The 27,911-nt window shown below is 50.1% G+C and overlaps 8 protein-coding genes across 8 annotated transcripts; 5 read left to right on the top strand and 3 right to left on the bottom strand.

Moving 5' to 3' along the window:
- Nucleotides 1–908: 908 nt before the first annotated feature.
- Nucleotides 909–2,982, top strand: BCR38DRAFT_455018 (uncharacterized protein; the record flags this gene model as incomplete). The annotated part of the gene is made up of 6 exons (XM_040861754.1): nt 909–995; nt 1,149–1,220; nt 1,483–1,544; nt 1,613–1,794; nt 1,846–2,438; nt 2,494–2,982. The coding sequence occupies 6 exons, from the start codon at nt 909–911 to the stop codon at nt 2,980–2,982; spliced, it is 1,485 nt and encodes a 494-aa protein (XP_040720114.1).
- A 4,292-nt stretch (nt 2,983–7,274) lies between these two features.
- On the bottom strand, nt 7,275–8,796 carry BCR38DRAFT_100992 (putative Sin3 binding protein-domain-containing protein). The gene is made up of 2 exons (XM_040853292.1): nt 8,640–8,796; nt 7,275–8,533 (listed from the first exon to the last, which is right to left on the bottom strand). The coding sequence occupies exon 2, from the start codon at nt 8,497–8,499 to the stop codon at nt 7,396–7,398; it is 1,104 nt and encodes a 367-aa protein (XP_040720113.1). The 5' UTR covers nt 8,500–8,533; nt 8,640–8,796; the 3' UTR covers nt 7,275–7,395.
- Nucleotides 8,797–13,671: 4,875 nt separating this feature from the next.
- BCR38DRAFT_421169 (uncharacterized protein) lies at nt 13,672–14,664 on the top strand. Its single transcript, XM_040859429.1, has 3 exons — nt 13,672–14,481; nt 14,549–14,590; nt 14,644–14,664. The coding sequence occupies exon 1, from the start codon at nt 13,686–13,688 to the stop codon at nt 14,241–14,243; it is 558 nt and encodes a 185-aa protein (XP_040720112.1). The 5' UTR covers nt 13,672–13,685; the 3' UTR covers nt 14,244–14,481; nt 14,549–14,590; nt 14,644–14,664.
- On the bottom strand, nt 14,443–16,711 carry BCR38DRAFT_334214 (DNA topoisomerase; the record flags this gene model as incomplete). Its single annotated transcript, XM_040855295.1, has 6 exons — nt 14,443–14,481; nt 14,549–15,870; nt 15,922–16,091; nt 16,142–16,320; nt 16,378–16,575; nt 16,631–16,711. The coding sequence occupies 6 exons, from the start codon at nt 16,709–16,711 to the stop codon at nt 14,443–14,445; spliced, it is 1,989 nt and encodes a 662-aa protein (XP_040720111.1).
- Nucleotides 16,712–17,302: 591 nt separating this feature from the next.
- BCR38DRAFT_333997 (uncharacterized protein) lies at nt 17,303–18,518 on the top strand (the record flags this gene model as incomplete). The annotated part of the gene is made up of 4 exons (XM_040855277.1): nt 17,303–17,662; nt 17,722–17,790; nt 17,844–18,063; nt 18,112–18,518. 4 exons carry the CDS (start codon nt 17,303–17,305, stop codon nt 18,516–18,518), a joined length of 1,056 nt encoding a protein of 351 aa, XP_040720110.1.
- A 1,934-nt stretch (nt 18,519–20,452) lies between these two features.
- Nucleotides 20,453–21,439, bottom strand: BCR38DRAFT_503287 (uncharacterized protein; the record flags this gene model as incomplete). Its single annotated transcript, XM_040864874.1, has 4 exons — nt 21,142–21,439; nt 21,055–21,088; nt 20,692–20,983; nt 20,453–20,619 (listed from the first exon to the last, which is right to left on the bottom strand). The coding sequence occupies exons 1-4, from the start codon at nt 21,186–21,188 to the stop codon at nt 20,453–20,455; spliced, it is 540 nt and encodes a 179-aa protein (XP_040720109.1). The 5' UTR covers nt 21,189–21,439.
- A 77-nt stretch (nt 21,440–21,516) lies between these two features.
- BCR38DRAFT_421156 (putative Ku family DNA helicase) lies at nt 21,517–24,377 on the top strand. Its single transcript, XM_040859428.1, has 5 exons — nt 21,517–22,207; nt 22,258–22,849; nt 22,906–23,297; nt 23,345–23,559; nt 23,613–24,377. The coding sequence occupies exons 1-5, from the start codon at nt 21,714–21,716 to the stop codon at nt 24,095–24,097; spliced, it is 2,178 nt and encodes a 725-aa protein (XP_040720108.1). The 5' UTR covers nt 21,517–21,713; the 3' UTR covers nt 24,098–24,377.
- Nucleotides 24,378–25,804: 1,427 nt separating this feature from the next.
- BCR38DRAFT_332270 (uncharacterized protein) lies at nt 25,805–27,134 on the top strand (the record flags this gene model as incomplete). Its single annotated transcript, XM_040855133.1, has 4 exons — nt 25,805–25,821; nt 25,881–26,353; nt 26,416–26,686; nt 26,735–27,134. Coding segments are annotated over 4 exons (1,161 nt in total), but the record flags the coding sequence as incomplete, so codon positions are not given.
- Between the last annotated feature and the right edge of the window lie 777 nt (nt 27,135–27,911).

Here is a 27,911-nt window from a genome sequence, read left to right as displayed (position 1 = left end):
AGGCAGATTCACAAAGGATCATAACACGGGTTCGGTCTGGGTAAGGAAAGGCAAAAACAGCTTATGGGGATTTTTCTTGTCAGGGAGGGGTGCATTATACTCGAGTGCTCATCGGAGTGTTGGTGATGATGGTGGGCGCAAACTCTGGCACGGACGGGGCTACGAGAGTAGCAATAGGCTTTCTAGTATTATTCCACCTGGTGAATGCATTGTTCAGTCCTCGAGTCTGCGTACTTTGAGGTATATAGTCGACAGATGGTCGACATATGGTCGATAGATGGTTGGGCGCTCTGGGTGAATCGTTGCCGGATGCGCCATCAAGTTGGGGGCAAGGTCGAGAAAACGGTAAGTCTTGCTGGATTGATTCTCACGGAATGCTGAATGGGATGAGAGGGATGTTCACTGTGTATGAATGGCTAATAACAGAGCAATTGCTTCTTCTTGTTGGTCTCGAAAATAGGCCAATAGTCGATGCATGCAGATAATACTTGAATGGTTTGCCCCGCCTATTCAAGTAAGTACTTATTGCAGGTAGACCCAATTAGGAATAGGTTTGGACCCGCCTCTCCATTATTTGGTCCCATCTCGACTCCAGTCTCCTGGCTTGCGGCTTGCTAAGGGGCTGGTCTCCAAAAGCTCTCTCTCCCTAATAAAGCTTTCTTCTACTTGGACTTTTGGACTTCCACTGAGCAGTTTGACAGTGGTGGTTAAGAGATCTACGCTCGGTCACTACTGGGCAACAAGCTACTGTTGGTAGGCTACGGGTAAGCCAAGCTAAGCTAAGCTCGGCCAGACTAGATGCCAGGTGGTCGGAAGGTTTTTGGCAAATCTAGAACAAAGTGCAATGCTTTGAAGGTTGTCATCTTTCTATTGAACCATTGATCCCATACTTCCGTCGCCTGCCCGCCATGGATGATTATATGTTCCGCAGCCATGTGCAGAACTGCAAGTACGTGCCCGAGAACACGAGCTACCTGGAGATTCTCAATTACTCGGTATGTTTACCCAATGTTCTACTTTATATTTTTTCCTTGGATTTTTTCTTTTTTTGTTTTGGTTGGCGCGAGAGAAGAGGGGTCTCTCACCGCCGCCGAGAGCTGCCGTCAGCGCAGAGCACAGCAGGCATGCTAACTGAGCGGCATTTGTAGGATCCGGCCTACAATACCGAAGAGGAGCATCCCCTAACTTCTGACGAATTTGAGAACTTCCTTCACCGTAGGGTATGTCTACGGCTTCCTAGCCCCGGGTGAGGGCATTGCAGCTCGTGGAATATTATTTTTTCTCTCTCAAAAAAGCCCTTCATCCATCTCAGAGCCCGCAGGTCATCTTCTCCATACTCGTCGGTTCTATCGAAAAGGAGGTTGGTTGGCTGAGCGGGGCTCTCTCACACCGCAACCGCTTCCGCTTCCGCTTCCGGATCAAAATCCCCGGACCACCAGCACCCCATTGTACCTGATGCTAACTCGCCGTTCCTCATTTTAGGGGGCATTTGAGCTGCCGAAATTGCCAGATGGCGTCCGGCTTTTGGACGGCATCCGGCTCGTGTGAGTTGAAGTATCCATATGGTGAGTTAATGATGCGGCAGACTGACATGTAATCATGCACTTTGCAGACTCCAAAAAAATGCAAAGCAACCCGAAACTTTTGCGCCTCACCACATCACCTTGCCCCCGACTATGTATGAGTCCATGGTGAGGACCATGTGTCTGCCTTTCCGCGCCATTGAGGGAACCAGCGTCGTTGGGCCTTTCTTTTGGGCGGCTTTTGATCAGGCGCCCAACGATCCTCACCTGCGTAAGAATCCTACCAAAGCCTATCCCGAGCACTCGACTGACATCCTGGCAGAAATAATCTTCCGTAAATCTGATGTGCGCAAGAAGGGCAAGACGCGGGGGTGGGAGGTGATGCTGTCGCATGCCTTCAACACGAGCATCACGACAGGTTTTGTGAAGGGCACGGCATCATCGGATATCAACGAAGCCATCCAGCATCTGCGGGCCTGCGCCGCCCAGGTCGCCCACCCGCTGCTCTTGCCCATCATAATACTCTCGCATGACCTCTCTTCCAGGACGGACCAGAAGCAGCGTGACGCCCGGGACTGGCTGCGCCGGCTCGAGAACGCCGTGACGATGCGCAACGAAATCGACGAGAAGGAGGGCTACATCGATTTTGACCTCGACGCCATAAACCGCGATCTTGTCGAGTGCCACTCCCAGGTCCTGTGGAAACGGCCTCAGGCCTACCAGGAGATCATTAAGGAGATCAAAGGCGCCATGGACTTGTTCTGGCAGGGCTCCCGCGCCCTTTCCAAAATGCACGAAATCTCCGCTCTCCACCAAAGTATGGCGAGTAGGCTGGACTTCTATCGCATTAAGTTGACTGGCATTGAGAACTACGCTCATACGACGCTAGAACGGCTGAATATCCAGCGTCAAGCTGTAAGTTCCTTTGTTCCCTTTATAAAGACGGAAAACTTACTTAAAACCCCTTCAGCTCTACAATATTATTGCGCAAAAGGAGTCAAAACTAAATCTAGAGATGGCAGCCCAGCAGCGTCGCTTGGCCCATGCCAGTAAGCGCGACGGAACCGCCATGAAAACGTTGTCCCTGCTCGGCGCCGTATTCCTTCCCGGTACCTTTCTAGCCTCTATCTTCAGCATGACCTTTTTCGACTTCAACGTCGGTTCATCCAACGGTCTGGACGATGATAGCTCCGGCAAGGGCGCCACCGTGTCCGAGTATCTATGGATCTACTTCGTGGTCACCATCCCCTTAACCCTGCTCATCGTATTGTCCTGGTGGTTCCTCGATAAGAGGCGCGAGAAGCGGTACAGGGAGGAGGACGTGGAGATTGAGAAGGGTATCGACACTATGGAATCCGAGATCATGGCCATCATGCGCAAAAAGACCATGAGCAAGGCCACGACGTGGACGAGTGGGCAGACACCCAGTATAGCACTGACTAAGATGGAAGGGCAGTGAGCCTAATAAGACATGTACAAGACTCGTGCGTTTGGATATCGAATATATTGGGATAAATTATGAGGTCGAACCAAAGGAACCTGTCGACAAAGGCAGGTACCTGGTCTTCCATCCAGATGCTACGATGCCAAGACTGCGAATACGACTTGATGACAATATGACATGACTATAGTACATAGACGATACATAATGCATGGGGCGAGTTGGACTGTACTAGATAGGACTTAATAGGATGTTTTTCGAGCCAGGCATGCCTTGTTGAAGTCGACTTATCTGCTAACGTAGTCCACGGTCCAATTGCACACTTTGGCAGACCTTATACGACAATGTATAAGTTAATTCAACCACAACGCCTATCATCAATTGAAACTACTCAGAATCGTTATCTTCAAACGTCTCTACATCATTTCCACAAGTGCGCGCATTATGTCCGGGCTCGCCGCAGATTCTACAGCGCCGTACACGCGCAATTCGCCGCCTCGTACGACCACCAATTTGACGAAATTCGTCATGTAACTGCCCATCAACCTCTCGTTGAGACTGTAGGTCCTGTCCAGCTTGTATATGAAGTGACCCTCCACTCTGTAGCTGTTTTTTCTTCGCACGGCGACGTCGACTTAAGGTCTCATTTGCCTTTCGAAGTGATTCGACCTCGCCTTCTAAAAGGGCAAGCCGATGCATAACCTTCGTTGTACCTCGCGCAATCTGATCTATTCCAGCAAAAATTGACGTTGGTGAGCTATTTTGATGTCGTACAATCCTATTTTTCACATAATCGCTTTGTGATTGGGCTTCGGTTGGGTTGTTCGGAGTCTTTGATTCCCAAGGGACGGGGAGACCAGCCGAGCTACCCGGAGGTGTTGGCGTATGTAATTTCACACCGAGCTGTGATATGACATAATCTGCATCGTACGGAACTATTCCTACCCCTCGGAAACCTCCTTGGATATTTGAAACCGTGAAAGTTGCGTTGTACGCGTTTAAAAACGCCGGTAAAAAGTCTTCTTTCGAGATATGACTTATATGTGCTCGCATGAGATCTTCGATTCTTTTCCGTACGCTCTTTTTAACCCGCGAAAACAACCAACGTCAAGAGGCTGGAGCTTATGCGACGAATGAGGAGGCATACAAAGCGTGACGATATTGTTAGCTTTGCAATATACCTCGAAATCGGTCGAGTGATGGCTTTCGTGACCGTCGAGGATCAATAGGCGATGAGTACCTTTCGTACGACACTTGGTGTGATGATCGAAGTGTTTTATCCAATCTTCGCCCCTCTCGTTCGTAGTCCAGCCATTTTTAGTAACTGCGATAACCCAATCAGGCGGTAATGGACTGTTTTCGTACCATGACGAGAGGTGGGTTTTGCCGGCGAAAATGATGTACGGAGGGAGGGCATAACCGGACGACCCAACGCCTTGAATAACTGTAACCCATTCCCGATTTCCTTTCTGGGCTGCTCTAGGCCTTCCGCGCCGATCAGAAGTCGTCACGACCATTTCGGACGAGATTTGGCCCATCACAAAACCGGTCTCGTCGAAGTTGTAGATATCCTCCTCCTGGATCGCGTATTTCGCAATTGTATTCCGTACCAGGTCAAACCACGCGCGATACGCGTCGGGGTCTTCGAAGAGGACTCTCTGATAGTCGATCCTTCGATTTAAACGCGTCCGGAGGCCTGGTTGTCGTCTTACGAAGCTCGAGGCCCAGTTGACGCCGACGCGTCCCGCGTCACGACTTCGAAGTAATCGGTTGGCCATATCTTCAACACCACTCAATCGGGGAGTAAATGCTCGCGAATCTAGGTCGGTTATATGTCGTACGATTGCCTCTTCTTCGGAAGGAGTCAAGTTTTGCGTTGGCGATCGCGTAATCGCTCGAGCGGTTTTACCGTCGCGTCGATACGCAAGGGTTCTAAAAGGTACGTTATAGATCTGACCAGCGCGACGTACACTTAATTTTGGATCAGATTGAAGCGCATGTAATGCTAGAATCATATCACTTTCGTTCCAAGAACCAACCATAGTTATGTGGTGAAAAACCGCAGGTCAAAGTGGTAGCGTACGAAAATCTGCCGAAGTGTGCAATTGGACCGTGGACTACGTTAACATGAAGTTTGGGAACGAGAAGTCTGCCACACATGTCGCCCTTCTGCCTCTAACTCTCAGGTCACGACTACCTCGACCCCGAGGATGGAAAGTGAACGAACTCCTGGTTCGTAAGATGAGGATGTAGCTGGTTGTTTTTGGTCGGACCTGCCTACATGATAGTAGGCAAAACCTGTAAGGTGTTGTCGTATCTTATAATGTTATACTTATCGTGGCGTGGAATTTCCTATAGATCAACAGGGGAACGGCGAATTAGACGAGCGTGGCATGATAGATCTGGATTCGTGGATTATTGCAAGCAACCGCAGTCACTTTAGTCAGGTGAAGAAGTCCACCTATATATAAATAAGACGACATTAATGAAACTAGAAGAGGAAACCATTTAAGGGAAAGCAAACAAGCGAGTGGCTGAAAGTAGCAGTGTCTGCCTAGTCGATTTGAAGAGTGAGAAGGGTTTACTTGCAAGAGAGATTTTGTTATCCTGTACCAGATATCGGATAGCTTGGATAGCGGTGAGGTAGGTGAGATGATGAAGGTGGAGGGTTATGGGGATATTAACCAACGGAAGCCATGACAGTGCCATGAACCCGTACTAGATTTATTGTTAAACCAACAGTTTGTTTTCCAGGTTGAACACTAGATCTCCTAGCTTCAAGCCAGTTAACTATTTATGGTATTGGGAATTTCTAAATCGACTAGACAATCAAATCTCTTGCGTTTTTAGTATTATATTATGCATTGGCAGGCTAACGGCCAAGACTGGAGTGCCCTATACCGAAGGATTTCAACACTCCAGCATACATATATTGGTGTAAGCCGTGTTCGCTCCCATCGAAACATCCCAGTCTCCAGAACCTGTGTACATCCAAATTCCCTTTAATGCTATATATCACACCATGATGTCTCCCTGGGTTAATACTCCTAGCCTACGTTTGATAAGAGACCCGGCAACCTGAACCCTGATGATTTCCAAACCCTTTACACTAGACGCGTGTTATCCTTGCGTCTGTCGGATTCCTGTCCAACCTATCACGCTGGACCCTAAATGAAATTCGTCCGCCGCTTGCCTGTGGCTTTAGCTGGAAATGCCCCCCGAGACTAGCCTCATTCCACCTTGCCCGAGAAGCTTCACTACAATTGACCTAAGAAGAAACCGACCAGATGCAAAACACAAAGCCCTGTAACAGCTGAAGTTACTTCTGGTCACCACCTCAAGCAGCAGTTGTGCCAGTGGCGAAACAGACGAGATAAGTCCCAAGCCAACAGACCCACGTGGGCACCAACCTAACCGTCTTGAAGACGGCACTCACATTGTGGGCTAATTTATACCACACGCCCATCAGTTGCATAATGGTATTGATCATCATATGCAGTTGGCAACAGATGATCAAGTTCGTCTATTTTGTGAGTGGCGAGGCTTAACGGATGGGAAGCTACTTAATCAATCTTCCCCAAAACGTCCCGTTTCGTTCTTTTCCCCTCCTATTGCACCTCGAGAGAATATATGATAGGGGATTTTTGCCTGGTCTCGTCGTCGTATTAATGCCTACTTCTCTCCGTGGGTCACCTACAGTCTCGCCATTGTCAATTATGGTTGTGATACTAGTTGGATATACTCTCAGCTGACCGCCTTTCAGCTATGGGAGCTACATCAAGCTGGGCTAATAACGTGCCCTCATCTTTGAATTAAAAAGTGTAAATGCGTAATGAGACGGAAAAATGGAATTCCAGCGGCTATATCTCCTCTTCACCCCTAGGTTGCCGAGCTTCATGTCCTCCATGATGCTGTTGAAGTGGTAGGTGTATTTTCTGCCAGCGGAAAAAAACTTGAGGTCGATTGAGTGTATGCAAAGGGGTATAATGTGAGAAAAAAGTGCAGCCTCTGCGGATGGGACCGAGCAGACGGAGAAAACCACACGCCCAATGTCGCCATGTCCCACTGACTGCCGGCCGTACCCGTTGTAGACAGAAACCCGCAGGTCGTAATTCGTATCGATAAAATCGACGGGTGTCCAAACCCATCCAGATTCACCAAGGAGAGTATACTCCAGGGTCGTGAGCATGCAAAAGTATCGCGGGGAGAGTGCGCCATAAAAAGAATAGACCCCCGAGTTCTCCAGATCAAGTTCGTGTTTCCCACAATGCCAAAGACGCCGCGTGTCAGATGATGTATCCGGATGACGATCAAGAGGACGCCGCCTCGATCATGAAATGACACGTAAACCAGTCCAGCCAGCTCGCCAGCCAAACCTCGCCGTGCGAATGCGATATTCGCCAAAAAAAACGCCATGCCGATGCAAGATTACTATACAGATCCAAGTTGAAGAAGAGCCTGGATGGCCTCGCGCTCCTGAGTATTGGGCGAGGCTGCCAGAGCGGCTAGATCGATGTTGTCGAGTCGTGGCTCGCGGAGCATGCCGGTACCAGAGAAGGAACGCAAGCCCCCGCTGTTATGTCCATGGGATGAAACGTAACCCTGACGTGCTTCGGCAGGGCTCGAGTAGGATGTCGCTCTGAGAGCAGCCGCCCCAACGGTCGCCCAATCCTCATCGTCAGTGGCATCTTCGGGATCATCGTCCATCATCACATCGTCATCGTCACCAGCCTCGGAACAAGATGCCGAAGCAGGTCCACCCAGAGAGTCGAGTGACATTTTATCGGCCTCATTCTCCAGCATGGCAGCGTCGCCGTCATCATGGGAGAAGGCGGCCGAGTTTCCGTCGCTGCGGGCGCGGGGGTTCAACCGTGATCGCGAGCTACTCCACCCAACGGCCTTGTTGATGGGTATGCCAGTTCCGGTGCCAGTTCGGTGACATGCTGAAGTACTCGCTCCCGGGGACAGGCGTGACGGTGCGTATCGACCGAAATGACCTCGTCGCTTTGCGTCCCATCTTCCCCAACCAACCTTCTCATACTCCACGTCACCATTCACGCCTCCGCCGACTCCAGACCCATGACCCTTCCCTTCCAGCGCTGCGACCACTAGCCTTCGGGCCTTGGGTGGCGGAATACCCGCGAAGCCGGGGACCGAGGTTGTGAGATAACCCATGATGTGACGGATGGCCAGAGGCCCGTGGCTCAACAAGATCTCGGGAAGATGATACTTAGAAAGCAGGGCGGGAGTGATGGCACCGGCCGACTCAAAGGTAGGGGATACAATCAAGTCGGATTCGGTGCTGTCGTGGAGATCCAAATCTGAATCGATGGGTTCGAGCTTGGACGCCTTGTGCAGCTGGGCCTTGAGCCCATGGGGAGGCAGCGCGGGGGATATCGAGTTCGGGGGAGTCGGAAGGGGGTGAGTTCGTGTCACAGGGACACTCCGAGCAGCCGCTACAGCAGTTAAGTTGTCTCGGCCGACAGAGGTCTTCGGGATATCGCGAGCAGCAGCAGCGGTTGCCAGAGATGCCATCTTGATTGCAGATTGATTCAACTTCGAGACGTGTCTGTATAGTGATGCGACACCGAATTAATGTCTTTGGACGAATGAAATGGTGTGTTGTGTGTGACGCATCGACTCGACCGGATTGTGTTGAGTCATAGGGTACTTACAGAGCAGGTCCGAATTAGGCTGGGGGAATATGGCTATTGTTGATTTTTGCTTTCAGCGTGTTGATGCGAAAACAAAAACAAGAGCAAATAGGCAATGCAGCGGCGCTGACGCGATTCTCTTGACTGTGACAAGAAGATGACTCTTGGGTGCAAAAATGCGTGCTGTTGGGTTCTCGTTGTTGATGTGCTTGAGAAGGGGAGAAACGCACCAGCATTGGTAGGGAGCGACGACAAGCCCTAAAGTTCAGTACGGGAGTACGGAATACGTGCGCAGCTGGCACGCAGGCTTGCCTTACTCGCTGGTGGGTAGACAGCCTGGTCCAAGGGCACTTGGGAACATGGAAGGTTCTACTTGGTGCTTAGGTGCCGGAGTGTGCCGAGTGATAGCTGCACCTGCTGATAGGCTGCGGTGGCCTGCTCTAAATGATAGGGGAAGCTGTGCGCGCAACAATAGAAGTCGCAAAACTCGCGAGGAAATGGCCTGCCTGCCCCAGGAGTGGATCTATTTAGAAATTGGAAACAGACCAGAGGGACTGGGCTCGGGGCAATGACTGGCAAATGCTCCTCCATCTTGGCTCATCAGGACAATTCAGGGTTGATTTCCCAAGCCGCCGGTTGCTCAGAAACATACAACTTTAGATGTACCTCACCCGTACCCTCTCGTATCATCCCCGGGGTCGTCTGAGTAGGCCTGGGGTGTTGTGGCAGTTATCAGACAATTCTAGGAAGAGAGACGGGGTTGTAATAAGGACACACCACACCACCTGATGTTTGTCGGGAGTTTTTCACTATCAAGCATCTAATGAGGAGGAAGCCTGGTTGCAGGTCTTTGTCCGCTTCTAAATTTAGGACAACTATCATTTAATGTTTGGTGGGCGCTAGCTGTGTGTATTTGTGTGTGTGTGTGTGTGCATGTTTTTCTTCCTTGAATGGAAAAGATGCAACACGGCTCGGGACGAACGATGACGTTGGGCGGCCTGCCTGCACGCATCGGAATCACTGCTTGCTTGCAGTTGGGAAGTTTCTTTGACTTGACGCGTGGAAAAAGGACTGGGGTTTCCGGCTATTCCATCATTTATGTGAGTCTGCTAACCTTACTACGTAGCGCTGTCTAGGGTGTGGGTTGATTAGGGTATTCAAGGCTCAACTTATGGGATAGAAGTATTTCTAGTGTAGAGGCTTGCTTTATTCACTGCAAAAATGGGTGCATCTGCATTATTAGCATCCCTATCCCCTGACTGACCATTTCGGACCCAGCGAGACAAATCCTGCTGGGTCGTCAATCCATCCACATCTGTACACAGTACGATTTAAGGTGGATAATGGGAAAGTCGGGTGATCTTCAACACCCCGGGCAGGCCTCTGCCTAGGCTATCACGCTTGTTGGAATCGCTGAGCCTGCGGCATATCATAGGCACGTACTATTGAGAGGCCGGACACGCACATCATGACCACATACAAAATCTCGGCCTGGCATCGTCGCGACTTCTAGTCTGCAGAGAGTGCTGAGGCTGGAATCTTCAATTCGATCATTCCCACCAGCACAATTACTTACTTTTTAATCGTATGCATGCGTACCTACCTACCTTGCCCGAATAACTAGTTGCATGGTGCCGTGTTAGTTTTAGATGCCCTAATAGTCAGCTTGCACCATAGTATGGTCTATAGAAGTTGAGTCATTTTTCGAAGCTGACTAGCTGTTCAGCATGTCCAGCCATATCAAAGGATGCTTCATGTTTCATACAAGCTCCAACGTGATTGTACAAGCCAGTCAGCACCGCCATGACCTTTTCTCGCTCGCCTGACCTGACGTAGACCTAGCTCCATCAAAGTGTCACAACACCTCGACATATGATTGATGCCTCAATTACCGTACGACGAAGCAACCGCATGGTCCCCTAAGCGGCAATGGGGGCTGCAAAGCAACATGGTTCGGTGGCAATAGGTTTGTACCCAGAGAGCACACGATGCGGAATGGCGGTAACTTTGAGGGGTTTGCAGCTTGCGTCTTTTGGGGGGAGGAGGCGGGAGGAAACTTGCTTGTTGAATCTATCACATCTAACCGCATTGACCACCTTTTTGCATGCACCCCCATTTTGCAGGGAATTTCTACGCCTCAACAACACGACGGCTCTCAATTTACCTCGCAATTGCTCCCTATCTACGTACAAAATGGCTAACACAGTGGAGAATAGTCTGGACGATTTTGAGCAGCGAATCGAACGCGCTAAAGAGCTTGTCCGTCAGGGCTCTTCCCAGGCCGTAGCAGCTCATCGGTACGGTATCAAGGGGACTACACTGTCCTACCGTATTCGTCACGGTAATTCGCATCGCGACGCGGCCTCCAGGCAACAAAAGTTGACTCCAGAGCAAGAGGAGGTTATCATGAACTGGATCCTACACGAAGAAGTGTGTGGACGGGCTCCTAGCAAGCGTTATGTGGCCGACTTCGCTGCCGAAATCCTCCTTGCTCAAGGGGATAACAATACACTCGGCCAACACTGGGTGGATCACTTCGTTAGCCGCCATCCACAGATACGTACCAAAATTGGGCGCGTCGTAGATGCTAGCCGAGTTAGAGCGTCCGATTCGAACAAGATCTGAGACTTCTACACCCTCCTCGAACGCTTACGTACGAAGTATCGTATCAAACCCGACAACGAGTATAATATGGATGAGACAGGTGTCCAAGAGGGGGAATCTGGGCATGGTACGGTTATTGGGACGTCTAATTCACGCCGGGTACGCGTATCAAAGTCGGACGCTTCGTCGTGGTGCTCCTGGTTAGAGTACATTTCGCATACCCAACGGGGTACACCTGTCTGCGTATTTTCCGGCAAGAGAGTCCAAGCACAGTGGTTCCGAGACCAAAATATCCCTGAGTGGGAATACACCGCGACGAGTAAGGGCTGGAGTAATAAAGTTATCGCAAATAGGTGGTTAGATCAGGTTTTTCTCCCCGAGACGAAGCCTAGGGGTACCGAATGGCGACTCCTTATCCTCGACGGCCACCAGACACATATTCATGCCGAATTTATGTGGAAAGCCTACTCGAATAGAGTCGCCGTGCTGTATTTACCCTCACACTGCAGTGACGATCTCCAGCCGTGCGATGTCGGGCCGTTCTCACCTTTGAAGACCTACTACCGCCAAGAGCTCAGGGCTTACGCTTCCTACAAGGCTACAGCCCCAATTTACAAGCAACGTATGCTAGAAGCATATCTACGTGCCTCGGAGAGAGCCTTTACTACGGAAAATATTAAATCTGGCTGGCGGAAGACTGGTATATTGTCAGGGTACGGCTAGGCCGAAGGCAATAGTACAGAGTGATGGGGAGTAATGGGCGTCCCTCCTACTGAAACGGGGTCAGGCGGTCAGTAGGATATACCTACCACCTAACACACTGAACAGACGGCTCCAGTACCAACAGATCCCATCTGTTGGTCTTATACGTCTGGTGCGCGAGTTGGTCGGATGTGCCTCTGATACTCGTATCGTGATAATAGGGTCTCGAACGTAAAGATAAGCTGAATAACTAAAATAACTAAATAACTGACTGAAAAGCGAAGGTGAAAATATAGATAAGGAGATGATGCGTGAAGATGGAAAACTCGTGTCCTACTCTGCCTCTGTGCCTCTTAAAAGAGAAAATAAACTTTCTCCTAGCCCCGTAACCTATTTCTCTGATGTCCGGCCTTACCCCGTTACACTACGTAGCACCGGGTGGTCACTGGCGGTCTCAGGTAGGGGTGCCCACGATGATGCATTGGTCTCTACTCTTTCCCTATCCTACTTCGAGATGGTCCTTATATAGATAGCTAGGCCGCCGCTTGGACCCGGCGTAGCCGTAGGTTTGGCGATGCCGGGAATTCTGACTCTCGGCATCCCGAAACTTCATATAGATTGTAATCATGACTCGGGAGGCTTTTGTCCGAAACACCCCACCGGCACCCTGCGTTCAGTGTCTGACATATATGGCCCCTAGGCTCCGAAGGACTAGTCGACGTATCTTGTGATCCTCCGCCTCATATATCACCACCTTTAGTTGCTTTTACTCCTCAGAAAGCGCAGTAACTATCTAGCCAACTACAGTCGATAGAGAAAGCCGAGGGCGGGGTATCTCGTAAGATTCGTACCCTAGTAGGCAAGGCGGGCAAGGTCCTTACACTCCAGGCCGCCGAGAATGCCAAATTACGTATCGAAAACGAGCAACTATATAAAGAACTCGATAAATACGCTCCAGATATACGCCAGCCCGTCGAGCCAGACCCGAATAAAGTATTCGTTAACTTATCAGCGATCCGAACAGCCCAGGACAAGCGAAATAAGCGAATACGGCCTATTTTACCGGATAAGCAGTTAGAAATTGATACTTTTCTCGAAGGAAGGGCCCCTCCTAAAAAGAGGGCTCGAAAGAATATATCTAAGTCTTCGGACACTTAAATTATTTTATTATTATTATTAAATACGCCGTAGGCTCGAAGCCCCCGGTACCTCTACTAGTACTCCCGTATGTCAAACCGTGCCCTAATGGCTGGACTAAATACATACGCTGCGTCGTCGGTTCGCCCTATTGGCGACTGCGTTGCGTTCACTACCATACTACGTTGGTTCTCAACCTACCAACAAAGTCCCCCCTGAGAAGATCGATGCTATCTGGGCCTTGAAGCTGTCCGACCCGTCCCTAGCAGCCATCTTACAATAGTCCCACTAACTACTGGTTCTCCTGTTGCCGTTGCGAGGTCTCTGCGAGAGTATAGTGGCCGTGGTGCGATGGCGGCCCGTAATCGTTCCCTCGGTCCTTCCAACAGCCCGCAAAAGAGGATTACGTGCTCTGCCGTCTCAGGGGCATCGCCACAGCGGCATAGCGGCGAGTACACGCCAAAAGCCCCTGTCTTGAATAAGAAGGCTGCTAGTCCTATTTTTTCCGTCCTGATCTGGCACCACTTAAATTAAGTATGTTCTGTATATGAATAATATGGACGAAGTATTTAGGTTGATTCAGTTAGACCCTGCAAAATGGGGGTGCATGCAAAAAGGTGGTCAATGCGGTTAGAGCCCTACCGAGATTTGGCTACCCCGCTGTCGACGACGCAGAAACATCCCATCATCCAGTCTTATTCACCCACGTTGTGGAACAACACGATACCACAGCCAGCCAGCAGTCTGCTGGAGGTTGCTGGTTTATTGATTAGCGCATTGAAGGCACTGTGCTATCGATCAAGTACTGAACATGGAAAATTCAATCTCTCTTTAGATGCTAAGCTACTTTCTGGTTCGTCCCGAACAGCCGCAACCGATTCCGATGTGTTCCGTGCGGGAAGTCAAAGTCGCGCCAGCAATGTGGTTGACCGTGTCTCGTTTTGCCTGAAATCAATGTTCTGCTTTCGCTCCGAGGGAAGTATCACGCACATGTTAGATTATCGCCGATTCTCGGAGTTGCCAGGTGCTGCTATCAATCGCATACCAGCTTCCTTTCCCGGAGAACAGCTGCGCATGATAGCCGCCTTTAAACTTGGATGTCGAGATAGCAATGTCCCATTCATCTCGACCAGGACCCCCGATCCAGCTTGTGTTTCGGTTGCCATCAGCAACATGGCCTAGACCTCGGGGCGACAACGTACACAATCGATCGTCGGGAGGAACTGGTATGGTCATAGCCCGAGGCTTATGGTGTTGAGGTGGATCATTTTAGAAACACCTTTGTCTTGCTGGAATATTTAGGAAAATACTGTGAGAGATAATTGCTATGCCATGCTCTTCCACCGGGCCAGCCATTCGTGAGGAATCAGCAGTAGTAGCATCAACCACCGTTATTTTGGAAAATGTATTCTCGGCATGCCTGCGTATTCGTTAGACAAGGTTATCGGTGTCGTTGTCCAAGAAGCATGAATTTGCAGAAGACTCACAGCTTTGAGAACGTTCAGCTTCTCCTGCGACTGGAAGTATACCTGGCGGTATTGATCAATACTTTCGTTAAGCACTACTTGCCGAGATGTACGACCTTCGCATACGGCCTTCATCTTTAGTTCCATCTCTTTCCGCAGGAAAGGCTTGCCTAGACTTGTTTCAAAGTTCATCCTGTCAAATCCCTCGATTAGTGCCACGCCCAGTCTGGTTGGAATGAATTCCATCACCCCGCCTCCCCCTCTGGCCCTTGACACAACTGCCCCGACTCGTCCACGACTAGCACCGCGATTGCCGCGGCCTCCACGGCCACCTTGCGCTGGTGATTGCTCGTCGAATTCCTCCTCTTCAACCCCCTGACGGCGTGTCCTGGGTACCGTGGCCACATACTCTCTGTCTTGGATTTTCTGTATATGTTCCGCCATTGTAGCGTCGGTTCCAATCCCATTGGCATCCATGAGCGAAATTAAGTCAGCTTCCGTCAAGTAACTCGGAGCTACTGTTTTTCCTTCGGTGATATGAGCCTCAAAGGGTTCAAAGCGCTCGCCCATGCTGAACTTTGGCAATATCGCCGTCCCGGTCCACTTCTCATAGACATAGACATCCAAGTAATTGCGTTCCAGCACGATAACCCCGTGCGCATGAAATAATTCCTCCCCGTACAGGATATCAATGTCTGTTGCCATGCCCTTGGCATCTTCCGAGCAGCAGGCCAGGAAACGCCGCACAACAAACTCATACACCCGGCGCTCATAATCATTATCGAGAACACTCGAGGTGGCGTTAATGATGGGGTGGATGGGAGGGTGAGCTTTGTCGTCATGGCGCCCCTGCCTTGGTTGCTGAAAGCCTCCATCCACGAGACCTTGGGCGAATTGGCCCCATCGGTTATCCACTGCCTGCTTCTGGACGAGGTCCCGCAGATTCATGCCTATATCGAAGCGGTCCGTCTCCGTCCTGGGATAGCTAATAAAGCCCTTGTTGTATAGCTTTTCAGCCGCCTCCATCGCTTGTTGACCCGACATGCGTAGAAAGCGGGTTGCCATTTTCTGCATCTCCACGGTAGTAAGTGGAAGGGGTCTCCACTTCTTGGTCGGCTTTTCCTGAACCTTGGTCACATGGGCCATTTTGGCTAAGAGGCATCTTTCGTATAAGACGATTACCGAGGCCCGGTCAAAGAGGCGATGGCGTGACCAGGTGAAGTTAACATCGATGCCATCTCTTCTGTGCATCACCTTGATGCTCCAGAATGGCTCCGGCCTGAAGTTCTTGACCCGAAAGTATCTGTCCACTACGAATCCCAGTGTGGGAAATTGGCATGATCCTGTCTGGTAAGTTGCCCGGCGGTGCTTGAGACGGTGCAGTTATGACTTACCGTAGCTGAGGACGAGGTTCGCCAGGGGCCCACCCAAGGGCTTCAGGTTATTCGACAGGAATCTTGTGAAGGCAAATCCGATTCTGAGATCCAACTCAATCCTGGCGGAGACTGCATTCACCTGCTTGTCGTCCAACATTATCAGGTTCCTGGCGGCATTGAGAATGTGCCTGAGGTGAATTAGCCAAGCTACTTCATAAAAGTAGCCGAGTTTACCAACGCTCTTTCAATGTTGCTGAACTTTGCCCTCTTGATCTGAAGTCGATTGTTGCCCTTCTTTGCGGCTTCGCAGATTTCATGGCCAATATGCTCGCCCTCGCGATCACAATCCGTCCAGATGCAAAGGGCCTGAGCGTACCTCGCTTGCTGCTCGATGTTGTTGGCGATGTCGGTTTTGTCCTGGGCCACCCTGTAAGAAGACAAGACGCAAGACAAACCCAAGACTGTATGGCCTACCTCGGAAATCACAGTATTGACTGGCGCATCGAAAAGGCGCTCCGGGGGTGGATGGCGCCAGTCCTTGTATTCGGAGGGGAATACCAGTTCGGTGATGTGGCCGAGGACGGAAGTCATGGTAACAGTACAGTTGCCCCATTCTTGGCCAAAGTCGTAATCGAAGACATAGTTCTTGATGTATTTGTTCCGACTGTTGTGCTGGGCTGGGGTCAGTGAAAGAGGTCCGGGTTGGACGGCGGGGAATAACACGAACAGTCTGGGAACGGCCGCCCGAGAGATGTTGCGCAACAGCTTTGGCAATGGATGGTTTTTCTGCAACGCAGAGGACTCTCATTTTGGAGTGAAAACGAATTGTCGTCAATGTCTGTGGTCTTAGTTCCAGGTGGCGAAGGCTATTGTGGAGTCTCTTCATTGGAACCGGCGCGACGATATTTGGACACACGACGGGATACGGCTGGCAGACTTCCTCCCCATCTCGTTTTGAATAATTGTTTTGATACTATCAACACAGCATGCTGATTTTGATTCATCTACAACTTACAGCTAAAGTGGTCCTATCCATTCGTTCCCGAGACCATGTAAAAAGACAAGTGTGCTAGAATTCTCAGATGCATTTTCAAGTTCTTCGAGGTTGGCAATTGAGGTTGATGGAGCACCTTCAGCCCCACCTGCACCTGCTACTGGGGAGCTCAAAGATTGGTCAGGCTCGCTGCAGGGGCTGTCACCAATGTCCGTGCTGTGTACTTCGTAGTAGGTACGTACCCACAGCATAAACTTTGACGATTCATGACGTTTAAGCAATGGATAGCCAGCTGTTGACCTCTCTATCTCCTCTTCTTCATCATAACGGCGACGCTACTACTACTACACTCTCCACATTAACACGAAGCCGATGGTGTAGGTCTCTATACATCAACTCTCCACAATGGCTCTGCCCTTGCTCAAATCCCTCGAGGAATGCGCCGACTTCTCCCAAACCGTCGAACCGTTCGTACCCCAACTCTATGAACTGCCCCGGGAGCTTATCGAACGCGCGTCAAGCTTAGACGGATTGCTTGACCTCTACAAACACACCAACCCCCTTGTCTCAGGGTTTGCCTACTCCCTATTCCTGGCAGTCGTATTCTTTGTCGTGTCGGAACTCAACAGGAACTACTCCCAAGTAGATCGCATGTGGAGTCTTCTACCAACCATCTACAACGCCCACTTTGCTGCTTGGTCTCACGTGAATAATCTCCCGAGTAAGAGGGTCGATCTTGTGCTGCTATGGAGTATTATTTGGAGTGTATGTGGCTTGTCGTTCTTATTGTGTAGTGGCAGTTGCTGACGATTTGAAAACACCAGGCCCGTCTTACTTTCAACTACTGGCGGAAGGGGGGCTATTCCGTCGGGTCGGAGGATTATAGATGGTACGTCTCCCTAGAGTCTGGAGAAACTTGGACATGTTTAACCAACGGACCAGGGAGATTGTGCGCAACAAGGCTCATCCAGTATTGTTTTTCCTCTTCAACGTTACCTTCATCTCGTTCATTCAAAGTGTCCTACTACTTCTGCTTGCAACACCAACCTACGCAATTATGCTAGCAGCGCAACACGAAAAAGATATCACGGCAGCGGATCTGGCGTTTATGGCGGTGCAGCTAGGGCTGGTCCTCATCGAATGGTTCAGTGATCAACAACAGTGGGGTATGCAGATATTGGACAGTGTTAACGGCACGCAGCTAACATGATTAGACTACCAGAATGCGAAACATAAGTACCAGAAGACAGCCAAACTGCCTCCTGGATTCCAGCAGCAGGATCTTGACCGTGGCTTCATTACATCCGGGCTTTGGGCGTATTGCAGACATCCCAATTTCTCAGCTGAGCAGACGATATGGTTCGTGCTATACCAATGGAGCTGCTATGCCTGCAAGGTTCTCTACAGCTGGACTGGAGTTGGCTCGATGGCCTTGATCCTGCTGTTTCAGGGTTCAACTTGGCTCACCGAACTGATCACGTCACAAAAATATCCCGAGTACAAGCACTACCAACATCAGGTTGGCATGCAAATACCGAGCCTGACTCCATACGAGACCCCCAAGCCTAAGGTAATTCGGACGAGCGACTTGGCCAAAAGGCAGAAGGCAAAACAAAAGTAGAAGTGGTTCTGCAAGCCGCGTTGCTATTGCCATCAAGCATGCCATGCAATAAGTTACTGCGCCGTGACATAGCAAGGTATATGCAACCCACCGAGCGACTGGTCCAGCCTATCCAGCGGGAGGGGTTAAGAGGTGCCATTAAGGTCCATCAGCAATGCCGCGCAGGTCTAAACAGCAATATACTTTGGCATCAGATCAACTCTGATCATATTAGTGGAAAACGGCGCTATCTTTGGTTTCAACTCAATTCAATCTCAGTACGCACATGAGGCGCAATATGCCTGCGCAGATGTTGAGATCGTTGAAATGAACGTCGGTACCACCCAGACACACCAAGTGCAATATAGAACTTTGATTGAACATGTCAGATTGTCAAAGCGTGCCATAGTCAGATGTGCGTTGTGCTTCGCCAGTCGCTAACTCTTCAATTTCGACTATGTTATCGAATGTCTAGGGCTTTATGTGGCAGTGGGCTGCTCTATTGGCTTCAAACGTAGCCGAGTTGAGAACTCAATAGGATCCATGTCGTACCATATTAGCATCCCTACCGATCGTTATATTTTGCCAAAAACGTATGTTGACAACTGTGCAGATGATTGCCAGTAGGCATGTGAATATGTTATATGTTATGTGGAGCCGGGCAGCGGCATTGAAACTTGCTGCAGCTTAATGTTTGATTTCATGAGGGTGAAGACACATCCTTAACACCTCGGCGACCTACCCACTCTTTGGAGCTCTAAGCTCATCTCACAACGTAGAGGTTAGCGCAGCTAGGAGTGGATCCCACATCAAAAGACCCTTCCTGTGGTTGATTCTGGGGAGACTCCCAAATCAGAATCACAGTCGGATTACCAGATTTACTTTTGCATATGAAACGAGGGAAATGGCTCTGGAATTGCAGATTTAATGGTGAGTAGTGGGTTTATGGACAGTACGCCTCGAGTTCCGCTGATTAAAGTCATCATAAGCAGTAAAAGAGGTCCTTTTCTCGGTTTCCAAAGCCTTTTCTGTCGTCCAACCCCATCCGCTCTATGGAGTACTCCACTCAACTAGGTGGGTTGTCGGTGTGAAGAATTTTAGATGTTATAGACCATTTGAGAATAGTACTACGCGTCTATCCACCATCTCGCGTACTTGCAGCTTCAAGTACGAGTTGATTTCCTCGACTAAACTTCTGACGAAGACACGCTCAAGATTTCTATTTTGATATCAACAAGCGCTAGCACAAGCCTTCTTTTCACCAAACGTTACGACCATGGAGCGATATCCGCCCAACGAGGGCGCCAATGGCTGCTTCCCCGAAATTTATTCGACCCGCTCGTCTGTCTCGGTGGCCAGCTCTCAGCCAACATCTGGTGCCTCGGAGGCGACACCACAACCTAAAGTGATTAGATCCCACACTGGAACCAATCCCCTATCACCATTAGAACGCGATTTCCAGGGATCATCGGAGGAGCTCGATGTTGCTACGCAACTTGGGAAGAGGGCACCACCGCGGTCGCTCCATGACAATATCAGGCGTGCGGCAAATATGAACTACAGCACGGCACCTGAGGCAGCTGAGGTGAAGGCCAAGAAATTGGCAGATGCGAAGAAGGAACTGCTTGCTTTGGCGGCACGGCCGTAGAGCCAGTGTGCGGAGTTTCGACGGCTTCTTTTCAAGTAAGCTAAGATGTAACCACCTCCAAACCGGATCGGCAATGGCTATGGGTGCACACATTATACCTATGGGATTGATACTGGCAGGTGAGCTGGCTAGGACTCGGCCTTGGTCCATGGCCCTCGAGATGTCAAACATTAACGGGCGGGCATTCAGTGGACAGTACACATCCATACTCAGCGGGATAGGGCACAATGTTTGATACGATATCCATGCCCACTTCCCAATACCGTTTCGGCATGTGCGAAACAAGCACTCCAACATCCATATCTTTCTAGTGGAACCGAGACGCCAAAGTGAAGCTGTACGTGACTGTTGCGATGAACGACACAACGTTAAGCAGCGAGGAGAGCCCGTGTAGCTGCCCGAAATTCTTGTTAAGTGCAACCATCTCCTGGGAGTGCGGTGGTGCATCCCAACTCTGCTTGCCGTCCTTCTTCTCTATCACAAGCACACCATAGTCAGCAATCGTCCTGTGCACGTTAACCTTTCCAGAGTTTCTCCACGACTCACCCTGCTGTCTGCGCTTGGCCGTAACCGCATTCGTTGCCGGTAGGAGATATGCCCAGTTGATCAACCCCGTCACAAATACTGTCGCCAGTGGTGCCAGCACGCTCCATCGATTCGTCTCGTCCAGCACGCCGCTGATACCACTGCGGGTGATTCGGGTCGCCGGGTACGTTACGGCCAACGCGACAGGGATGACGGTCTGCATGCCAAAGTAGGCAGGAAAGATAGCACGCTGGAGAAGACCGAACTGGGGGCGTTCCAGCACCTTGAATGAAGCTATAGCATTGATGAAGGTCTACCAACGTCAGACACAGTTTGTGACAAATGATGGTCCCGAAAATGTGGCGCGAGGGCAAGCCTACTTACATGGAAGAACTGAGTACCTAGGAGAGTACCGTAGCTGTTTCAAGTCAATTTCACCGCTGACTTATCGCATTCTTGACAGGAACGTACGAGAGGATGTGGTATGGAACTGGTGAGAAGATCAGAGATTCACCCATCTTGTTTGCTTTCAAGTAAGTACTGCTTGATACCAGAGTATTGAGATTTCTGGGGTGATCTAAATGTATCAAAGACCACTCTGGAAATTTCAACGTGGATGATGGGTAGTTGGCCTCGGCAATAGCATCATTGATATTCAAAAACGGACTAGACCCTGCTCATGTCGCCGCTTAGCTGACCCTGGTGCAGCCTGGTGCAGGGAGCTCAAGCTGCTCATCCACCTGTGCTGAAACCTTGAAGGAGCTTGGGCCAACCGTTGGAGGTGAATGAATGCACTTAAGCGAAGGTGTGACTTCGTGCCTAATTCGCGTATCTGACCCCACTCTCATTCCAACCATGTCGTGTCGTTCCCTGGCCGCGACTGCCTAAAAGTAGTTGTTACCTCATAAGTTGAGTGGTCGGGTCTCAGTCACGAAGTAAATATCCTGAAGTACTTCGGAGTTCAGTCTCAAGATGAGCTCGGCCTTGGCTTGCTAAATTATCATATTTCCCTCAATTTCACCACTAAATACAAGCAAGCAAGCATGGCGGATAAGGAGGCTACAGTTTACATCGTCGATCTCGGATCGTCAATGGGAGACTGCCACAACGGACGGACCGAGTCGGATCTGGACTGGAGCATGCGATACGCGTGGGATAAGATTTCCGCTACTGTGGCCGCATCAAGGAAAACGTGGAACATCGGTGTCATTGGTGTGCGGACAGATGAGACAGTCAATCCCTTGGCCGAGGATGATGGTTACAACAACATATCCGTCTTGCAGGAACTTGGTCCCATGAACATGACAGCCATGGAAAGCCTCCAGTCCAAGATCAAGCCCAGTGGAACAAGCTGTGGAGACTCCGTATCCGCAATCGTCGTTGCCATTCAGATGATTGAGAAGCTTACCAAAAAACTGAAGTACAAGCGCAACATCATCTTAATTACCGACGGCGAGGCCCCAGTCGATCCAGATGATGATAACTTGAATGACATAGCCGATAAAATCAAGGACACGCAAATCCAGCTTACCGTCCTGTACGTGGTGCACCCTCTTCGGGTTTATACGACTTCTAACAAAGTTATAGGGGCGTGGATTTTGACGACTCCGAGTTTGGCATCAAGGAGGAAGACAAAACAGCACAGAAGGCTACCAATGAGAGGCTTCTGCGGCAGTTGGCTGGCAGGTCCGGTGGCAATTTCGGCACCATAGCAGAGGCCATTGCTGAGCTCGATATACCCAGATTAAAACAGACCAGACCGTTCAAGTCGTATGACGGGCCTCTCACTCTTGGAGACCCCCAGGTGGACCCGAGGGCTATGAGTATCAGCGTTGAGCGATACTTCAAGACGCACAAGCAGGCTCCTCCTCCAGCTAGCAACGTTATCCTCAAGACCGACCATGCGAGTGGTTCTCAGTCGGCACAAACCAGGGACGTGGACAGAATGCAGGGTGTCGAACCTACTGGAGGTGCATTTGCCTCAGTGAAGAACGCACGTGCTTACAAGGTCAATGACCCTGACACTCCGGGAGGCAAGAAAGACGTAGAATTCGATTGTCTGGCCAAGGGATACCAATACGGCAGCACCGCTGTTCATATTAGTGAGTCCGAATTCAACATCACTAAGATCGAGACCGCCAAGTGCTTCACTATAGTCGGATTCATACACCAAGACAAGGTAGGGGTTCACACTGAAGGCGCGGTAGAGGCTCGGCATGCGCTAACTGCAAGCAGTACGGCCCATTTCTCAACATGGGATCTACGGGCTTGACAGTAGCCCAGAAGCTCAACGACGCTGCGGCCATGAAGCTGTCCTCATTGATTCACTCTCTTCACGAACTGGAGTCGTATGCTGTAGCCCGAATTGTGACTAAGGATGGGAAAGAGCCTCAGTTGCTTCTTCTTGCCCCGTACATTGATGTCGACTTCGAATGCCTGTACGACATACCTCTCCCTTTCGCGGAAGATGTTCGCAGTTATCACTTTCCTCCTCTGGACAAGGTCATTACGGTGGCCGGTGCCACACTCACCAAGCATCGGCATCTTCCCACGCAAGATCTGATCGAGACGATGAGCGAGTACGTGGATGCGATGGACATATCGACGTTCGGTTTGGATGATGAAGGGTCAGTTTAACAATCAAGACACCGTGAGCCGTGCTGATGAGTGCAAGCCAACGGACGCAAGAATACGCACCCGTAGAGGATGTTTACTGCCCACCGGTCCATCGCATAAACCAAGTCGTTCGCCACCGTGTAATATATGCTGACCAGCCCGTACCACCTATTCCGCCGATCCTTCTGAAGTACGCTCAACCCAACCGAAACTTGGTCGAGAAAGCCAGGTCGGCGCTTGAGGATTTGATCGAGGTAGCCGAAGTTAAGCAAGGCGAGTAAATGGCGAGTCCACAATACGAAATCCCACTGCTAATGTTGTGTCAGTTCCACCCAAGGCCAAGGGGAAACGTCAACGGGATGCCATCAAACCAATCTCTGGTCTTGATGTAGATGCCCTTCTCCAGACACCTGAGAACAAGCGCACCAAGATAGATCCCAACAACGCTGTTCCAGAGTTCAAGCAGATGGTGGACAATGCCGAGGATATCAAGACATTTGAGGAAGCAACAAAGCAGATAGGGCATATCATTCGCCAACTTATTACAGACAGCCTTGGGGACGTTAACTATGACCGCGCCATAGAAGTGATGGGTGTGCTCAGAGAGAGCTTGATCAACATCGAGGAACCTGGCTTCTACAACTCTTTTATCAAGGACCTCAAGAAGCGGTTGCTATCCGGAGAGCTGGGGGGCGACCGACGCGAGCTATGGTGGCAGGTGAAAGGGGCAAAGCTCGGATTGATTGATCAGAATATGTCGGATGTGTCGAAGGTCACGCCTGAAGAGGTAGCCGAATTCTACAAGAAGTAATATCCCTTGTAGATTTCGCCCGGTGCGGGACGGGACGATATGGGTAGGGCTGGCGTCTCAGGGCCCCGAATGTATGTCTTGACAGTGTAGGATCAGTGCTAATTTTCCGCATGGCGGAAGTCCCTATGCTCAAAGCAAAACATGAGTATTATAGCAAGGGCATAGTGTACGGCCATGTCCGATGAATCGGGGTGTCAAATCCTACAGAGCATGATTTACGTCGGCTTGGTTGAATTGTCTATCATGTGAGAGTTACAAACCATCCATTTGAAATGGCTCGGGGGCGAAGATTGGCCACCAAAGTAAATCTCCGACTTCCAGTGAGTGAGACATAAAATAGGGCCAAGTATCAGCAAATATACCAGTCTTGAAACTTCAGTTACGACGGCCAGAAGACACTAACCCCCTTGTTTTTGTTCCAGTATCCTGCTTCCTTGGGTGGATGTAGGAAACGGATGCAAACAGCTAACGTTCTTGAGTAACAACAACTCTGGAGCTGCTAGGTTGTTCATTACTTAACTACCGTGTATATGCCTCAACCCAGTTTAGTAGCTTTCATACTGCATTGAAGAATATTAGTTGGAAAAGTCGGGGTTACCCAGAGGAGGAACTTAATTGTGCTCAATGGTCGGCTAGTATACGTGGTTGCACTTCATCAAACGCACTAGGAAGTCAGTGTACCAGGCGGAATGCCCCTTGCACCTATCTTCTTCGTCAACAAGCCTCAGTGTGCAGTCATTCCTGGATCCGAAGAGTAAAGAATTTTCATAAGTATTTGCCGGGGGATGTCTCGGATCCCCAATTACCACTGTTAGATGCAGAAATTCCAACTTTTTGCAGCTCTCGCCATACGAAAGTCGAGCGTTTGCATGTGCGCTTGCCTAACAACGCAGGAGCCCCAGTCCCCGAGAGGAATAATTCACTTCTAGGTGCGATTGATCCTCAAATGACTACCCGCCTCTGATCCCCCCTTGCTCACTTTTTATTAGTGGTCACTTCAACCATACGGCAGCCTCCCGGGTATCGACCACTCTGCAATCGCGGAATTTGGCTAGTTATTTTAAATTACCCTGTCGTCTTTGCAGCTTGTCTCTGCTTGACTACTCCACAAACGCATTTTCGCCACGATACAGTAAAATTGGGTTCTGAACAAGCTGGTAACCATGGTCAGTGCTGGCAAAGACATCGAGTCTCGCATGAGGCGCATTCAAATTTCGGATGAGGCTGGCGCCCCTGCCACAGCGGACGAAAACGAACCTCCTCCTTGGGTGGATGCTATCAAGCGACCCCGAGATCCCACGATAAAGCTCCGGGATGATTTCGATAGCGATGAGGAGGAGGATATGATTATGTTGCCCAAGTTACAGCCACGGGTTCAATATCATCTTAGTAAGTGACTCCCGACACCATATCACCTCATCCTCACATTCGGCCTCTGACGCTTCTTCCCTTAGCTAGTGGTCAGAACCAGCAGTCTCTGCCTATGGTAAACGTCAGAAGCCCGTTCGAGCCTTTCCATCTCAAGATGCATGAAGTCTCCGAGCCAGGACTCTTATTGTGTCCCTTCAAGCTTGCTGAGCAGTACCCCTGGAGATATATCAGCAGGGAAAAACAGGGCGAGGTGATAATGCACTAAAGACTCCGATTTTTAGTCCTTGCTAACCATATAGGAAGGTGGGAGCATTCTTCCAGTCTAACATATTCACCAACCGAGTTTGGGACATGTGGGTCGTCGCTTTCCTCTCCCTTTCGAGCTGATATCGCGTATACTCACAAGGCCAAGGTTCTATATTCATGACCCTTATGGTCGAAGAAATCCATTAATATTTGTCCCTTCCATCCAGTTTGAGCAGTTCCTGGAGATAGTCAACAGCCGGCTGCAGGTGAACCCGAAGATCACCTGCGGAGCTCTCTCTGAGCGATTCTATGTCACCTTTGGTGAATTTGGCACCCCACGCCCGCGATTCCTTGGCCGCATCAACAATGAGGGCACGTACGAGATGTTGAAGACCACGCTGGGTGTGCCCCAAAATGATCTAAGCCAACTCGACGCGAGTAATGTTCAGTTCTTCAAAGACAAATTTGATGGCATTTACAACACCCTGCGGGACTCCAAGAAGAAGAAAAACCCGGGGCTAGAGAGACTCAAGAAGACGCTAAAACAAAAGGCATGGGGTTCCATCATCAAGCGCGTGCAACGATATCTTGGCCTTCGGATCCGCACTGCGTATACGGAATCAGCAGGTAAGCCCGAAAGTGGCCGTAAAATACATTCATTGGTGGGCTGATTAATAAAAATGCAGACGCTTTCGGTGTAGATTGGGATATCCACAAGCGACCTCCATTCAAAACTGAGTCTTCGGTACGCTTTGTCTGCGTCGACGTCGAAGCATATGAGCGTAACAACAATATCGTCACGGAAGTTGGTATTGCTATCCTAGATACACAAAAAATTGTCGATACGGCACCGGGAGACAAGGGCGAGGACTGGTTCAAGCTGATAGAAGCCCATCACCTTCGCGTCAAAGAGCGTTCATACATGGTGAACCAAGAGTTCGTACGAGGCTGTCCTGATTCGTTTCATTTTGGGTATGAGAGCCCCTAAATGGTGAAGATGCGTAACTAAATTAAGCACAGCACCCCTGAATTTGTCGCTGAGAGCGAGCTATCGCGTTGTCTTGCAGAGATCATCGGTGAGCCCAACGCAGACGACCAAAGCCCCGTCGTCATGGTGGGCCATGATGTCAGTATCGATCTTCGATACCTGAAGAATGCCGGCTACAATATCTGGATCCTTCCCCAGTACCTTGATGAGATTGATACCCAGCTCATGTTCCAACGTCTCCAGATGGTGAGCCAAGGCCGCAGCCTTGAGCTTGTCTGCAGTGAATTGGGCATTCCCGGTTGCAATTTCCACAACGCCGGCAACGACGCAGTCTACACACTGCGGGCCATGATTGCCATGGCCATCTCCAAAAAGCGTGGAGGCCTCCCAGCAGGGTCAATGCCTTGGAGCCCTCGCGACATGCCCAAGTGAGCGGGCACACTTCTGCTACCCAGTCCTACCATACATGCTAACCTAGTCATGTCAGAGTGGCCGATTGGACGGATGGAGAGGATGATGATGGAGGTCTCCCGATGAGGTCTGAGGAACCGGCTGAGGCTCGTAAGTGCTAGAGTCTCATGTGGGATGGAACATGGCTAACGTCAAACTCTCTAGCAAAATCATCCCGGGCGGTTGTCCGAGATGTACACGCATCACAGCAATGGTAAGAGGACTCGATGGGACATACGTATTTGCCATACCACCGTAACTACGGAAAGACGCCAGACACTTTGCAATATAAGGCAGCGAGCGGCACTTCATAGCGTAATAGGTCAAAATCCACGCCTGTATTGATGGCATTTCATGTCTAACTCGCTGTTGGGGCTTCCCTTAGAACGCCGAGCACAAACTAAACCATGAGCCTACCGCGTACTTGCTCTCTGCACCCTTGCCACTAGGTTAGGGAGACCAATATTGACAGTGACAGCTGTACCTTCTGCTGCAAACATTGCTGCAGATGTGATTGCGTTGTTGCTTCCATCGGCATGATGCAATGGCGGTAGTGCCAAGATTCTTACGTATCAGCCTTTGACAATCTTTTGGTCGGTTCAATTCCTTGTATCATTCCAAATCCTCTTTTGTCGAAGCAGAGTTGGGACAAAGAGGCCATTATGTATGGAGGACCCCATCAATACTTATTTGGTGCTTCATAGCCATGGGTGGCAATGGTATTGTAATTGAAATGTTTTGCTGAGGTATATTATGCTC

The sequence above is a fragment of the Pseudomassariella vexata genome (genome assembly GCF_002105095.1).
Source record: "Pseudomassariella vexata strain CBS 129021 chromosome Unknown BCR38scaffold_2, whole genome shotgun sequence".
NCBI lineage: Eukaryota > Fungi > Ascomycota > Sordariomycetes > Amphisphaeriales > Pseudomassariaceae > Pseudomassariella > Pseudomassariella vexata.
The sequence above is the reverse complement of the archived record's forward strand: the minus strand, read 5'-3'. Positions and strand labels throughout refer to the sequence as shown.

Excerpts from the sequence above, each read along its gene's own strand:
- BCR38DRAFT_421156 (XM_040859428.1), top strand. The coding sequence starts at position 21,714 with ATGGCGGATAAGGAGGCTACAGTTTACATCGTCGATCTCGGATCGTCA. Across the intron at positions 22,208-22,257 it reads CAAATCCAGCTTACCGTCCT|GGGCGTGGATTTTGACGACT; the intron begins GTACGTGGTGCA and ends ACAAAGTTATAG. Across the intron at positions 23,298-23,344 it reads TTCGGTTTGGATGATGAAGG|CCAACGGACGCAAGAATACG; the intron begins GTCAGTTTAACA and ends GATGAGTGCAAG.
- BCR38DRAFT_100992 (XM_040853292.1), bottom strand. The coding sequence starts at position 8,499 with ATGGCATCTCTGGCAACCGCTGCTGCTGCTCGCGATATCCCGAAGACC.
- BCR38DRAFT_421169 (XM_040859429.1), top strand. The coding sequence starts at position 13,686 with ATGCGGTTAGAGCCCTACCGAGATTTGGCTACCCCGCTGTCGACGACG.